The sequence below is a fragment of the Spermophilus citellus genome, assembly GCF_964194105.1.
Source record: "Spermophilus citellus genome assembly, chromosome: 2".
NCBI lineage: Eukaryota > Metazoa > Chordata > Mammalia > Rodentia > Sciuridae > Spermophilus > Spermophilus citellus.
The window spans coordinates 52,858,151-52,875,076 of NC_138183.1; the positions used below are offsets into that span (position 1 = coordinate 52,858,151).

The 16,926-nt window shown below is 40.3% G+C and overlaps 1 protein-coding gene across 1 annotated transcript in view; it reads left to right on the top strand.

The window, feature by feature from the left end:
* SAXO1 (stabilizer of axonemal microtubules 1) overlaps window positions 1-16,926 on the top strand; it is a gene marked incomplete at both ends in the record, with an annotated part of 119,992 nt that overhangs the window by 84,552 nt on the left and 18,514 nt on the right. Inside the window, 2 exons of the mRNA XM_081281254.1 lie at window positions 4,014-4,193; window positions 15,510-15,712. Of these exons, the coding sequence (XP_081137380.1) occupies window positions 4,014-4,193; window positions 15,510-15,712 (383 nt within the window). The remainder of the gene's footprint in view (window positions 1-4,013; window positions 4,194-15,509; window positions 15,713-16,926) is intronic.

Below are 16,926 nucleotides of genomic sequence, written 5' to 3' on the forward strand. Positions count from 1 at the left end.
ATTAAAATTAATTTTAATGTGACTACTGGAAAATTAAAAAATGACTTGCATGGCTTGCATTCTATTTTTATTGGATGGTGTTATTCTAAAGGTACCTATTTTTTTTAAAGTACTTAAAGTCTTATCATGCATTCTAGGGTTACCTGAGGCCCAGATGGCTTAAACTAGCTACATGTCAGGAATGTACTTGGTCATTCAGATGTGACTGAGGCCTGTAGCCATGGCAAAGTAATGAGCATCCTTCTGAGCTTCTGGTTTTTCATCTGCATAGTGAAGACATTGGATCAGATATTCTCCATGGCCCCTTTCAATTTTAAAATTCTATGATTCTAGTTTGGAGTTGAAGCTGAGCACCAACAATTACTAGCTTTTTCTGAGTTTCATCAAAGGGTCTCTCCTATTTCTTTTACCAGGTATCAGAGAAAGTCAGGATATTTCCTTTTCCCTCTGGAGTAATAAATTCTGGAGTGGAAAGACTTCAGAGAGTTCTGGTAGATTAAGGTGACCCCTGCCCTCCCCTTTCATCATGTGCCTCTTGGTGCCATCTGGGTTTGTGTGAGTATGCACCTGAGTGAGGTAGCTAAGGCAGCTGGTAAAATGATTCTAGCCCCAGCTTGAAGAGGTCTCAGTTTTTTCTTCATGGCCATCAAGTCTACTTTTAAATACTCCAAGTGTGGTGATTTCACAACTTTATTTAAGCACTAACTTGTTCCACAAAAACTGAGAATCTGAGTGTCTTTCCTTTTGAATCTACCGATAGAACAAATCAGTCATTTTACTTTTCCTGATGACTTTTAAATGTCCTTCTTTTAGCAGTTCTACATACTGCTTAACTGTGTGATCATCCAACCATTAAATAAATATATTAGATGCTGGACTAGCTTCTGGGACATGGAGATTTCAGACTTAGTTTTTATTTTAAGGGGTAGGATAAACATGGGTCTTGGTGGGTATTCAGTCTGTTCTGGGTACAGTTAGGAAAAGGAGATGTTACTATGAGCAAATGTGGACAATGAACATTTATGGATAATTGTTTTTAATATTTCAAAGTTAAGCAAGGTTTCAGTTAACAAATAATAAGTCAAATAACACATGTCCTATAAATATAGGTTGATATAATTCCATTTAATGGAATTTTAGCATCTGGTTAGAAGTTTATTGCTTCCACTCTCAGGATACTGCATTGCAGTATTTTGCAATTAAATTTATTTTTCTTTTGGAATAAGCACAGTGTGTTACATTTTAAAAAAACTAACAATATGGAAAGGGGGTATGAAAATGTAAATTGAACTGGTTCAAAAAACAGGGGCACTTAGGAAGGACTATATAGCTATGACTCCTGAGTCCATTTTATTGTAAATGCTTGACTCTAAGAAATCCTTAGTAAAATTTTGACTTTTCTCTTGGAGTGCAGGGAAGAAAATGTAGATAAAGGTATTTTTTTGCTAAGCAATGTTTCTTCGTTTTTGATTTGAGGTTTGTAGAAATCCTAAAGTAACAGGGTACTAACTGGCTCAGATTGAAATCTCAGATAACTGCATTGATTATGAGCATAGAAATAATGATAATATCTAACATTTATATACAGTGGGAAATGGTGGTTTTGTTTATTTGTGAACATACCAATTTATCTCTTGAGTGAACAGAAGATATTTTAAAGTATCATTAATTAATACACCAATTAGAAGATATTTTATTAATAAGATTATATTTTATTATGTAGAATGTAGTCAGCTTTCTAATAAAATGACAATCATGTGCACTTTGAAAAAGGAAAACTAAACTTTTATTAATTGTATTTAATACTGGAAAGCTTAGGTTTTCATACAATAAGGACAGGATACACATGGAAGATCTCCCTGTAAATAGTTAGGAATACAGTATTCTTCGCTTATTGATGATTACTAAGTCAACCACAGTCTGAAAATATTAAATGGAACATTTCAGAAGTAAACAATTCATAAGTTTAAAATTATGTACCATTCTGAGCAGTGTTATGTAATCTATCACCATCTCACTAGGTCCATAACTCATCCTCTATCCAGCATATAACCATGCTGAATGCGAGTTGCCTACCTGTTAGTCACTTGGTAACTGTCTCGGCTTTCAGGTCAATTGTTGTGGTATGAAGTGCATATTTTCAAGTAGCCCTTATTTTATGTAATAGTGGCCCCAAAGTTGCAAGAATAATGATGTTAGCAGTTCAAATATGTCAAAGAGAAGCTGTGAAATGATTCCTTTAAGAGAGAAGGTGAAAGTTCTTGACTTAATAAGGGAAAAAATATCATAGACTGAGGTTAAGAGCTACAGTAAGTTATTGTTAATCCCTTACTGTAGCTTAAGCTTTATCATAGACATTATGTCTATGAGAAAACAGTATAAATAGGGGTGAGGACTGTCTATGGTTTCAGGCATCCACTGGGGTCTTGGACTGTATCCATACGGGGGAAGACTGTATCTAAAATATTTACCACAAATCAATAGCACTTTTTAAATAAAGATAATAGTAAACGAGACAATTTTATAGCAATTTAAGTCTTTTCCCAATACACAAATGTACAAATGAGAAGAAAACAGATAGGAACATCTCTGAAGGTACTTGTTAACATGCAGGTCTTTTCATGTGATCATACATGTTGGTAATTTCTGAGGGTGCAGAGAGATGCATAGAACAGCAATGGTGGCAGCAACACATGGAAGTATTGGATTTAATGACAACAGGAGCATCATGCCAATTATTGTCTGGAAAATAGCTTTCCATTAAGCAATAATGAGTTCTGAGTCTCTTTCTCTTTGATTTTTCTCTCCTCTCCCCATATGCTACCCAAGTACTATATATTTATGTAATTAAAATGTAAAAACAATTCCATGTCACTCCTTGATGTGACTAAGTTGGAAATCACTAACCTGGAGTTTGTGCTGGTGCCTGATGACTAGAGGTGCCCCAGCTGGCCTGTAGGGATTGTGTATGAGCACACAAATAATTTAGCTGCTGCTTACTTGGTTGTTGACAGCTCCAACAGCTGCCCATTGTCCTGCTGTAAGTAGAATTAGTTTCATTCATTACCATGCTTGTAAAATGGAAAAAGCTCATTATAAACTATAACTTTAAAATATTATCCATTTATCACTTTCTTAATTCATTTACATACTCAGTCATTCATTCGATAGGTGTTCACTGATGCCTACTGTGTACAGGATATGAAGTAGGAGGGATGCAGTGTGAACATGGTGGTGGAAGGTCCTGAGCCAACATATGAGATAGACAATAAGTAAACTCACAAACGGATGTGCCAGTAGCAGATGACAGTAAGCCACAAGAAAGGCACATGCAGGGAGAAGAGAGGGAAGATGTGTGTGGGGGGTGTTTAGGTGTAAGACATAATCAGGGTAAATATTTCTAAGAATGTCATAATTGAGGTGAGACCTGAAAGAATAAATGAATGAAACTTTTACCATGAAAATGATTTCACATAGTAAGTGGTGTCCAGTGGACTCAGAACTGAGGCAGTTTTGCTTTGCATGATACCATTTGTATGGAACATGAACCAATCAGCTAGCAAATATACTAGCTGGGCCCAAAAGTGAAGCCTTAGAGAGCCTCCTGTTAGGTCAGTAGTAAGCCCTTAATTGCCGGGTGTTGTTGGAGGCCTCAAGAAAGGGTCTGTGGCAAGTAGAGCTGCACTCAGGTCGGGGGCCATAGCCATTGATATAATTGTTGTGGTTTGGAAAGACTTTCAGTTTTTATGCAAATGGTGTGGCATTTGTAACAGCTGAATATCAGCAGTGCTCGTTTCTAATTTTGTGGCTAAGGTATTTGACCAATAGCAGTTATAGACTATGGTTCAAATTCTAGCCACTTCACATAGTTTAGTAGGGAAAAGTTCTAGTTTTCAAAGGAGGCAACCAGAAGATTTTATATCTGGGTCACATTTTGAAAGATTGTGGAATTATTAAACTGGATGTATTCCTCCCTAGAAGGTAGCCAACTGAACTCCCTGTGTGTTTTATAGGCGGCATCACTGTCCACACCTCCCTACCAAGATTTATGATCAAACACAGAAACCATGTCTTCTCTCCGAATATACCGAGAACTACCCTGTCTACCACTCTTACCTGCCCAGAGAGTCCTTCAAGCCCCGGAAGGAGTACCAGAAGGGGTCCATACCGATGGAAGGCCTGAGCACATCAAGGTGAGGGCAAGTCATGGTGGTGTGTGAATGTACAGCACTAATATGCAGTAATGTACGGTACTGATGTGTATGTTCAGGTACTAATGTACAGCATGAGTACACTAATGTACAATATTAACATAGGATATAGATGCTGTTATATTAATGTAGTATATCTCTGAAAGAAAATGCTGCATTTATTAGACCATGTAGTTGTTCCTAAACCCACTTTTAAAGAGAGAGAATTCTTGCTTACTGAGGGGGTGGGGGTCAAGGGAAAGGCCAAAATGGTCTATATAATAAAGGAGGGAAGTTAAGTCAAGTAGTAAAGGGAGGGAAAGACAGGGGAGGTTGATGCAGAAAAACAAGTTTTGGGTTTCTTGAGAGGTTTCAGGTCAGTTTGGATGATGGTGGTGGTGGAAGTGAATTGATAATAGAGAAAGCATGGCCATTTTTTTCAACTATGCTATAGATTTTGAATTGGGGTCTCCTTGAATGTTCAAGAAATATGAACAAAGAATATATTTCTTTTAAAAATACTCCTGATTTGCTCTAGTTGACTTTCAAGTTAAGATTTAATGGATCTGGGTCTGTTCAGAAGTAGAACCACATGGTGTTCAGAAGTAGAACCACAGTGTATAGGTGTTACAGAGGTGTCTGTATTGAGGTAGGGTCGGGGAAATGCTCAGTCTGAGCATTCTTCTACATGTTCTAAGATTCTAGCTGAGTCTTCCATTGACAATTTGACTAGTGACTGTAAGGTCAGGCAGCGGCAGAGACCAAAAGGAGGAAGATTAAAAAGGCTGCTGAACCAGTCTTTATTGAGATTCCATTCCCGGGTCTAACTCTGTCAGACCCACAGAGCCAGATAAGAAGAGGGTCTGAGAAGAAACCTTGCAGGGGGCTCGACTGGACTGAAATTTTATGGGGCTTAGGGCCATAAAAGGGGGGGCTTGGGATAGGAAAAGGGGTTTTTAGAGTCCTTTGTCCCACTGGGGTTGGTCGGGGGAGCTGGCTAATATCCAGGATTGGCCAGGAGACACTGCTGATTGACAGGCAGTTCAGTAGGTGCCCGATTGGTATTTCTTTCGTGTGCCTGGACTGCTTGATGCTTTGTTCCTAAGTCACCTTCATCAACCTGACAGTGATCTCCAGGTGGTGATGCCTGGCTGGTGGTTCTGTAAGGTGGGGACATCTTTGAGTACAGGGTTTCTCAGTTGCTGTAGATTCATCTAGAGGTGTGACCTGAAGATTGATGCCTTCTGTGCCTTCCTATTCCTTATCCCTAAAGGGCAGAATTGCTATGATATGGAGACAATCATGTGTTAAAAGTTCCAGCACAGTGCTTGTATGTTACAGGTGCTTAGGATCTGGTGACTTCTTTTCCTTTTGTTCTCCCTTTGCCTCCTAACTTTGTGTTCTTCTAGTGCAGATTCCAGATGGCCCAGGTGAAACAACAACTTTTCCTGAGAATAGGACTAGAAATATCTTCCACTGGGATTTTGAGTTGGAGGCATTCTTATGTACTAAAAAACGTATTCTTCTAGATCTATAGAAAATCCATGTCTGGATCAGGGGATTGAGGACCCATAAGGGGAGAACTGAAAACAAGGGATTTTTGAGCCTAGTGGCAACCGTTGGATAGGAGCAGCATGATAACGGGAGGTAGCTAAGGCCTTGTCTGAGGCTTGACCTAGATTAGGTCAACATTAAGTATATATATTAAATAATTTGGTTTAAGCACAATGTTTCTGGGTCCTGATACATGGAAAGAATAGGCTTTTCAAACTATATTTTACTAAGCAATATGAATCTTACAGTTTGGGCTTCATTTTTCCAAGAAAAGAACTAAAGATTTTTGAAGACCATATCAAGAGAGATGAGCCGTTCCTGAGCCATTGTTGTTTTTCCTTTTAAGAACCGTGGGCATCACATGGTTATCTCAATAGATGCAGAAAAGGCACTTGACAAAATATACAGCACCTTTTCATGTTCAAAACACTAGAAAAACTAGTGATAGTAGGAACATATCTGAACATTGTAAAAGCTATCTATGCTAAACCCAAGGGCAACATGGTTCTAAAGGGAGAAAAATTGAAACATTCTCTGGAAAAAACTGGAACAAGACAGGATGCCCTCTTTCACCACTTCTACTCAACAAAGTCCTGGAAACTCTAGCCAGAGTTGGACAGAAGAAAGAAATGAAAGGGATACAAGTAGAAAAAGAAGAACTCAAACTATCCCTATATGCTAACAACATGATTCTATATCTAGAAGACCCAAAAAAACTCCACCAGAAAAATTCCAGAACTCATAAATGAGTTCAGCAAAGGAGCAGGATATAAAATACCCCCAAATAAACTGCATTCCTATATATCCCATAAATACCCATAAATAAACTGCACTCCTATATATCAGTGATGAATTAACTGAAAGAGAAATTAGGAAAACCATCCCATTCACAATAGCCTCCAAGAAAATAAAATGTTTGGGAATCAATACAACAAAAGAGATGAAATACCTCTATAATGAAGACAACATTAAAGAAAGAAGTTGAAGAATGTAGAAGATAGAAAAATCTCCCATGTTCTTGGGTAGGCAGAATTAATATTGTCAAAATGACCATACCAATACCACTGGTTATTGGTGACAAGTTCTGCTTCCTCACATGTTGAAGTTTGAACATTAGAGAAACATGCTAAGGCAGGCATATAAAGCAGTGTTTATTCAAAAAGGGGTAACATAGACTTCTCCCAGGAGGGAGAAGGGGACCATAGCTGGTATCCTGGTATCCCAAGAAGCGAGGTGTTCTGCCCTTTTTACATGTCCTAGGCTTCCTTTGTTCTCCTGCCCTCTTCCCCTTATCTTTCTCCCTCCTGCATACATGACTAGGCCCAGGAATGCTGGTGGGATGGTCAAAAGGTGAGAAACTGCTAGACTGAAGGGGGAAGGGCAGGATGGTGCAGCCCAGGACACCTTAATTAACAGATTTATAGCTCCCTATAGGTGGGGCAATTCCTGGGACAGGTTACCTTAGCAACAGGTTGGAGCAGGGTGAGGTTCTTGATAAGGGTGGAGAAAGGGCTCTAAGAAATAAACATTTCAATCCCTTAGGGCACAGTCTCCAACTTTCTGGACTCACTCAAAATTGGCCTCCTTGATCTGACCTAACCTGACTTGATTTACCTATCTATACTGACTGCCTAGCTAATTCTGGCTTCAATACTACCAAAAACACGATCCAGATTTAATGCAATTTCTGTTAAGTTTCCAGTGATGTTCTTCATAGAACTAGAAAAAGCAATGATAAAATTTATCGGGAAAAATAATAGGCCCAGAATAGCTAAAGCAATCTTCAGCAAGAAAAGTGAAGCAGGAGGCATCCCAATACCAGACCTTAGATTATACTACAGAGCTATATGGTATTGGCACCAACAGATATCAAGATCAGTGGTACAGAAGAGAAGACATGGAAAGAAATCTACATAAACACAGTTATCTCATACTAGACAGAGGTGCCATAAACATACATTGGAGAAAAGGTAGCCTCTTTGACAAATGGTGCTGGGAAAACTGGAAATCTATATGTAATAAAATGAAATTAGACCCCGGTCTCTCATCCTGCACAAAACTGAACTCTAAGTGGATTAAGGACCAGAGACCCTCTGCCTAATACAAGGAAAAGTAGGCCCAAATCTCCATCGTGTCAGCTTAGGAACTGAATTCTTCAAGATTCCTAAAATGCAAGAAGTAAAATCAAGAATCAATAAATGGGATTGTATCAAACTAAAAAACTTCTTCACAGCAAATAAGAACATGAAGAGAGAGCCTACAGAATGTAAGAAAATCTTTGCCTCCTACACCTCAGATATAGCATTAATTTCCAGGATATATAAAGAACTAAAAAACTTAACAAAAAAACCAAATATCAATGAATGTGCAAAGGAACAGAGCAGATACTTCATAGAAGAAGAAATATGAATGATCAACAAATATATGAAAAAATGATCAATATCACTAGCAATTAGAAAAATGCAAATTAAAACCACACTGAAATTTCATCTCACTCCAGTCAGAATGGCAGTTATCAAGAATACAAGTAACAATAAATGTTAAGGAGGATGTAGGGAAAAAGGTACTTTCATATAGTGCTTATAGGACTGCAAATTGGTGCAATCACTCTGGAAAGTAGTACAGAGATTCTTCAGAAAACTTGGAATGGAACCACCATTTGACCCAGTTATCCCATTCCTCCGCATATACCCAAAGGACAAAATCAGCATACTCTAGTGATGCGGTCACATCAGGATCATAGCTGCTCAATTCACCACAATCTATGGAAACAACATAGATGCCTGCCCTTCAATAATGGATGGATAAAGAAAATGTGATATATATAAACGATGGAATATTACTCATCCTTACAGAAGAATGAAAATGGATAGAACTGGAGCTCTCATGCTAAGTGAAATAAGCCAATCCCAAAAAACCAAAGGCTGAATATTCTCCGTGATGTGCAGATGCTGAGTCACAATAAGGGTGTGTGTGTGCAGGGAGTTGAGGTTCACTGGTTTGGACAGAGGGGAATTGGGGAAGGGAGAGGGTTGGGAATGGGAAAGATAGTAGAATGAATCAGACATAACTTTTCTATATTCATATATGAATCCACACCCAGTGTAATTCCACATCATGTACAACCACAAGAATGGGAAGTCATGTCAAAATACATATGTATGATATGTCAAAATACATTCTACTGTCATGAATAAAAAGAACAAATACTAAAAGAACCATGGGCAACTCTAGGGAAGAGTCCTAGACACATGGGAAAGACCCCAATTGGTAGAAAGGGATGAAAGTAGTGTTGAGGGATGACTTGTCAACATCATCCTCTGCTATGTGCAACTGTTCTCATCTTTTTATATACAATTAGCAGGAAGTGGAGAGCTCCTTGTGGGATGTAAAGTTATAAGCTTCAGATATTGTGGTATTAGGGATCTATTTCCTGTCCTGAAAGTATAAAGGTGCTTTGAGCTTTGGAGGTTGGGAGATGCTTTTTGTTTGTGGCCTACAGCTTAGGATAACAAAGACAAGCCCTCACTCTGGGGCAGGACCCCTGCTCCATGGCCTAGATCTGAGGCCCCCAGATGTATACCACAAACCCTCCCTTCTGATGGTGCTTTGCAAAACAAAACTTAGCCTCTGACCTGTCCTAAATTATTCCTACCTTGTGTCACTTACAATAATAAACACATTATCCAGAAGGCCCCTTTGCTCCTGCCAGAGTCAGAGTAACAATAAATATAATTTACATTAAGATGCAGCTAGAGGGAAGGGGGGAAGCTGAAAGAATTTCTAAAATGTGTTATTAATGATCATGAATGCTTTTAAAAAAAAGCGGTAGGATCAAGCTTACCCATGGCGAGGACAAAGAGCAGACATGGGTCTCTCCTCTAATTCCTTCAAAAAGAGAAGCCATGACAAAGGGATCCAAGGGCATCTCTTCTCTCCCTTGCACCTTCATTTCACCAACCCTGTGCCTGCCATGCTGGGCATTAATTTTCCTGAACTGAGAATAATACTGTGCTCCTTCCAGGAAATGCAGGGAAGCTGTTATCTGGGTGTTCCACCAGAGGCTTCTGGGGGAAGGAATGGGTCAGCCCTGTGCCTATATACCCCTGGATCTGCACAGATTGTCACCCTTTGCCCCTAGGACCCCTGTTTCCATAGCATCTCACCTACTTCCCTATCTAAAGGCCAAGTCTGCTTAGTTTCTGAGGCTGGACACAGGATTCCCACCTGCTGAATGATAAAGTCATGTGGCCCAGGGCTTGGCTGGGTTGGTGATTAAGCCCAGACACAAAAAACACCTGGTTTCTGGAAAGGTTATCATCCCAGCATGAGGCACAATTGCAGCTGCACACAACTCTCACTGACTGTAAATCTTGGGGATTTACAGCAGGTGCCATAAGGGGAATGCTTGAGATTTCCAGCCCTTCTTACTATGAACGTTTCTTGAAGCCCTTGGTTATTCTCTTGCATAGTAGGATTTACCTTTAGTTCAAATAGCTCTCAGATCAATTTATGAACAAGGGGTTTGCACTTCAAGCTCCATTTCCCCGTAGGCATGTCATTATGTAAAACACTTGGGCCCCCCTCTTGGGACATTATTTCTGTGAACTAAACCTGCTCCCTAAAGATGGGGAAAAAAGAATAATCTCAAAAAAGAGGTGAGTCTTCAGTGGTATTAGGTTTTTATTCTAAAAGGACCATGGGTAGAAGGGGCAATGGATTGGGTTTGACTGGATGGGTTTGGCCAATAGGCAGAGGATAGGGTGTTGGCAGCATAGATTCTTTCATTTATCAATGGGATTTCTTAATAAACTAGAAGAGAGGGAAGCACCAAAAGAGGGTGTTTGGTATCCTTTCCAAAAGTGATGAAAGAAGCAAGAAAGTTGGTAGTAGGCTTGAGTCTTTTCCCAACTTACTGGATTTTATACATCTTCTGATCAAGGGCAGTCTATTTCCCTATTCAGAGCTATTCCACTGGGAATATACTTATTGCCCTTGATAAGGTTGGGCCTGAGAATGGATGAACAAAAAAGAGCAGGTAAGCTCTCAGCCCTGGACTTGCCTGGGCAATTTTAGAGCCTTTGAATATGCATCCTGGATTAAATTTGTGAACCAATGTTGTGGAGATTCCTTTTTCTTTTTCATTTTTACATTCCTCCGAAGAGCATTTTTGTTTGTTTACTTGCTTGTTTATCAGGAAGGTAATACTTGATTGGACTTTTGAAGTAAGAATTCCATGTTTTGGGTGGCAGCTCAAATAGCAGTTCCATCCTCTATGAACTAAACTTGCTCCCTAAAGATAAAAGTCCTGAGCATGGTTGTTTAAAGTCTGCCCTGTGCAAGTGGAATCCATGTTAAGAGGAGTCCCTCCTCTTGCCAAGGCAAACCTCCTACACGCTTACCTTGAATCCCCTCCCTCTAAGGAGTCTCTTCTGAGGACTATCTCAGACGTGAGATCAGGCAGAGATTTGGACATAGTTGTATGCAGAATTTTGGCTTCCTGTCCTTGGTTTTTTCCTTTTCAGGATTTCTTCCTTATGTCCTATAATTCATGGTTGCTTCCAATTTGGTTTTCTTGTTCTTCAGTCAATAGAGAGAATAAAGAAACACTGGCCTTTTAGCTGCCTGACTTGGCACAGACTGGAGCCTGCCTTCAGGCTGGGAGCTTTGAATCATAAGCAGTTAATGGAAACTTAACCAGTGAAGATTCGTCCAGAGCCAATTCCTGTTCCCACCTGTTGGCTCTCCTCCAGAATCTGCCTATTTTGATCATTCTTTAGTGCTTTCAGATAGTTGAAGATTTTTTTCCTCCAGAGTTTATGTGAAGTGGTGACAGATATTAGCTTCTGACTTAGTAGTAGCATTGGAGGAGTTGAGGGTAGAGGAGAAGAAAGGCACTTAGAATCCTGGAGGGCACATATTGGAATCCCATCTGTTTCAGTGAAGATGAGAAAGACTCAGTGTGTCCAGTCAGGATCAGAGCCAAGATTTGAGAGAGTGATTCAGCCAAGGGATTTTTCTCAGTGGTCTAGAAAGGGCTCCCCAACTTGCCTGGGTACCATATTGGCTTCCTTAGAAGGGAGCCTTTTGACCCCTGGGAAGTTTAGAAATCACATGTGGAAATAATGAAATAAATCAACGGACAAAGAGGTAAACCCTCTAGAGGAGAAAAAGACAAACCATGAGGAGTGTGAAGTCCAGAAAGGGAGTATTACAAAGATCAGAGGATAGATAACTCCAAGAGGTGCGGCACGGTGGGAAAAGGATGAGAAATAGTGATGGACCTGGAAACAAGGTGGTACTTGATGGCTTTGGTGGGTGTGGGGAGTAGCACCAGATGGGCAGGGCATGAGAGGAGGTGGGAAAGGCATGTAGACCACCCATGGACAACACTTTCAGGAAGAGAGGAAGGGGAAGAGAAGACTGGAAGATTATAATAGAGTCCAGTGAAGGTTATGTCATGTTTTCTTTAAGATGGAAGAGACTGGAACAGGTTTGAATATGGACAGAAAAGAGATGAGTCAGGGAAAGAAGTGAATACATAGGATGCAGGAGATGGTCCTCAAAAGAGAATCCTTAGAGGGAGGGGATTCCAGGTAAGGGTGTAGGAGATTTGCCTTGGCAAATGGAATCCTCTTAACATGGATTCCATTTTAATATTATGGATTCCTTGGGCACTATAACAAATTCTGAAATTTGCATGAACATTAAAAATAGTTTTCTTTTTTTTTTAAAAAAAGTGTTGCATGACCTATTTGTCATGGTGAAAATCTCCATTTCCCACTTCGAGACTCATGACCTTAGGTAGCTGTTATGCTATTTCCTCTTTTGTCAGAGTCTTGTCAAACACCTTTCTTTAGCTTTGCCAAATGAGTTGAAGTCAAGTTGTTATGACTTCCCCAGCAGGGCCACTTTAACCTTTGCTTAACTCTGAGGTTAACTCTTGGCCTTCCATACTCTATAACTTTTATAGCTACTTACCTCAAAGAAACTCAGGTCTTTAAGCAATTTTTCCCCTAGGTTCATAGTCACAGTGGGCACAAGCACTGAGGAATATACCACAGAAAGAAAGGGAAGATTTGGTGTTCTCTTGTTGGGTGGGGGCTACTAAATTTGAGCAATTTCTGGGAAGAATAAAGATTTTCTTTTACATGAACTGTGAGATTATATGTGATTGGGGGACATGCATTTATGTTGTGGCTAATGATATGTTTCAGTGAATGTTCTCAACATAAAAACATAATGAGGGAACACATAAATTCTGAGTAGATTCACTTATAAGCCACAGTAACTGTTTTGGGGTAAGATCTAAGTGAGTCAAACTTTAGATTTAAAAAATTGTTCTCTCTTCGGAAGTGGATAACTTCTCCCCTCAACACCCATAACTGTTTGCCTTAGTTATAGCTGATCAGTGGGTTCAACCATAGGTGCACATTTACAAAGGGACTTGAATTTTGTACTGAAGTAGACTGACAATTTCTTTCCCTAAATGTGGTGAGCAAGGATTTTACTGCATCTGCTTTTGCCTTTGAGAAGCCAGCTTTGGGATAGTCTGCGGGCTGGTGAGCTCATTCGATAGCACTCATTTGCTCTTTTCCTGAGGAAGCACAGGAGCTAGGAGCAGTGAGTGTGCTGTAATTGTCAGAGAGCCTGGCACTCTTGAGTGAAGGTTCTTGTGGTATCTTGAGAAGAGGCAGTTGCTTCATTGGTAGGAATAACAGCAGAAGAAAATGCCATGGCCTTGAGCTTGGGGCTTAGCTGTGGCAGGACCCTGCCTGGAAAGCATTCCAGGGTTGTCTTGGTCAGCAGGGCTCTGCACTGCATCCTGGGCCTCTGGCTTTGTTCTTGCCTTTGGTATCTCCTGATATGCTTTGGAAGTGAAGATGTCTGTGGGCTTGAGTAACCATGATTGAGCATAGGTTTATGATGGTTTAGGGACATATGGTTTCGGGTTGCCTTGAAACCCCACTGCCTCCTTTCTGAGAGCTCAACTTTCCTTGGGGACATTCCCTTCAAAACATAAAATTTTGCACAAAAAGTTAACTTTCCAGTTAATTGGTTTTTAGTCTTTTCTATCTATTTCTGCAGCCTAAATAAAGCCTTACCCTCCTAATTTCCTGCTGCCATTGATTCAGCACTGAACAGACTCCAGGGTGAGGTACTTGTTCACAAGAATGTTAGAAGTATGGAGCTGACCCTTGGCTTCTCATTCTCATTTAGCAGATTCCTTCCATAAGCCCACATATACACAGTCAGCTCCAGAGGCTCTGGTCACTCAGCCTCCCATTGCTATTTGCCAATAGCAAACCCCTGGGAAGACAGCCCAGGCTGCAGGCCCTGTACCTGCCACTAAGATATATTTTAAGATCTACCCTGAGAGTAGTATGTTCAGCTCAACTGAAGCATCTCCCATTTCCCCCTTTGGACCCCTGGAGAGACTAAATTCTCCTGCTTCCTAACTCCCTCCTCCCATCAGTCCAAGCATTCTCAGGACCTGGTTTGGGTTTATTGACAACCCTGTGTATAATTCATGCAAGACAGGTTACAGCAGAGCGTGTTACCTTTGCTAGTCAAGCATGGCTTAGTAATGCTGCTCCAGATTTTGGCCGGGAAGTAGGTTTTATTGGTGTTTGGGCCTAATGTTTTCCTGTCCGGAAACCTTCCCCTTCCCTTGGTGGGGCTGTTCTGGCAAGCACCATCAGGGAAAAATCTACCTTCCCCTTGTCCAGTTGGATGAATGGGTTCCAGGGAAAAGCAGTCTGTTGTATAAAACAGAAGCCCCTGGAGGGGGCAGGGACATTAGTATTGAGAAGCAGGAAGTTGATACTATTTTGGTGGGCAGCACAAACCCAAGCTGAGATGGGTGTTTCCAGGGTGGCTCCTGGTGGTGGTGTAGGTGGCACCAGGGTATTTTATAACTGTGTAATGCTTTGGGAAGGAACTGTTTTTCATTTAGTTAAAACCATCCTGCTTTTTTATCCTACTGTTTTCTTACCCTCTGAATAATAAGGGCACCAGATAGCAAAGAAACAAAAGATGTAAGGTCTCTGATTCTTGTACTTTTTTCCTTTCTGCATTTTCTATAAGGTCAAGTAGAGGAAGGAGATAAATTTTGGCAGGAGGAGCTATTGGGATCACAGAGATAAAGGTGGGAGTACCTCAAAAATAGGAGTTAGCCCTACAGTGAAGGGGGTCCATCGAAGGCAGGTGGAGGGAGCAGGCGCTGAGGGGCTCTTTCAGAAGTTTCTGGGCATAGAGTGCAGTGTGGGTAGGTAGGGTACAGTAGGGATAGGAGAGGGTGAGCAGTAAGGTTGGGGACAGGTCCAGCACAGCTTATAAAACCTTCTAGAAAGTTGGGTGTTATCTAGAAGATTTTTTTTTTAAGCAAGGGAATCTGTAGGTACTGTGGGGATTGAAGTAGAGGCAGCTAGAATGAAGAAGGAAGCTGTCACATGATTAAAATGAGAACCATTCCAGATCTGAACCCAGAAGGAAAGAAAATCTGAGAAGGTAGAGGAGAATGTTCCTGTCCAATAGTAGATTCTGGGGCGATGAGGGGAGGGGGTCAAGGATAACATTCAGGAGCCTGGCTTGGGTGAGAAGGGATTGGAGGTGCCCCTCTTCAAAGTGGGGGATTGAGGAGAAGTTGCTTAGACAGAGTAGGAAAATACTTCTCAGAAGATGTTTCTAGAGGTGGGTTAAATGGAGGAAACAGCCTTATTCCAAGGCAACGATGACTATGACCTTTACTCATTTTCCTTCCAGGAGAGATTATGGGCCTCACAAAATGGCACCAGTGAAAATCTACAAGCCTGAACCATTCATCCCAAGTGGAGAGAATATGGATTTACTCACAACTTATAAACAAGATTATAACCCCTACCCTCTCTGTCGAGTGGACCCCATCAAACCTCGGGACAGCAAATATCCATGTGGTGACAAGATGGAATGTCTGCCTACTTATAAAGGTGGGGGAGTGATGGAGGAGCATGGTGGGGAAGGGTAGGCTGAGATATTATTGTGTGCAGGGTGGGAAACATGATCTATATACAGTCCTCTTAGAGCAAGGATCACCAAACAACTTCCTGTGGATCAAATCTGGCCAATGGCTGGTTTTGTGTATCTGGAGAGTTAAAAATGATTTTAAGGTTTTTAAATGATTGGGAAAATATAAGAAGCTTATTATTATTCAGGAAGTATGAAAATTGTCTGACATTCAGAGATCAGTGTTCCTAAGTGTATTTTATTGGCACACAGTCATACTCATTCACACATCATCTATGGCTACTTTTGTGCTGTAGTGGCAAAATTGAGCATTCATGACAGAGACCCTGCAGGCTGCAGGGCTTTATAGAAATTATTTGCTAACCCCTGCCTTAGCTTGTTGTCTGAATCCTACAATGGGGAAGCATTTCAAATTTAAGCTAAGTTGAGTTCTACTACTGATTGACCGATGGTTTCATTCATCCACTTAATATTAACATGTAATATACCTACAGAAAAATGTCTGAATCATGATTACATAGACTAGTGAATTTTTAACTGGATAAAAAACAGTCCCCAGGGGCTTAGGTTGTGGCTCAGTGGTGGAGTGCTTATCTAGCATGTGTGAGGCACTGGGTTCGATCCTCGGCACCACATAAAAATAAATAAACAAATAAAGGTATAAAGAAAAAAAAATCTGTAACTCAAAACTAATTAAAAAAAAAGCCCCCAGATTAAGAAATATCACATGACTGCTCTTTCCTTTCAGTTACCTCCCTAACCAGAATGTAACCATTATGCTATCTTTTAGCATCTTAAATTATTTTTTAATCTTATTTTAATGGGATTAGTTCATTTTTTAAAAAATATATTCTTATTTTTAAATTTGCACATAATAATTTATGGGGCTTCCGAAAGACATGGTATAATGTTCAAATCAGGGAGCACATAGCTATTTTCTCAAACATATATCATTTCTTTGTGGTGAAATCATTCAAAATCCTGTTTTCTAGCTTTTTTTTTGAAATATATAAAAATGTTTTATCAAGTATCTATTACATACCAGGCATGGTCCTAGGAAGCATAATGACCTGCCCTTGACCTCCTTGGCTAGTAGGAGAGACAATATGTGGAGACTTGTGTGTTGTGCCAGAGTGTAGCAAGTCACCCACACTGTGGAGCATGGTTACAAAGACTG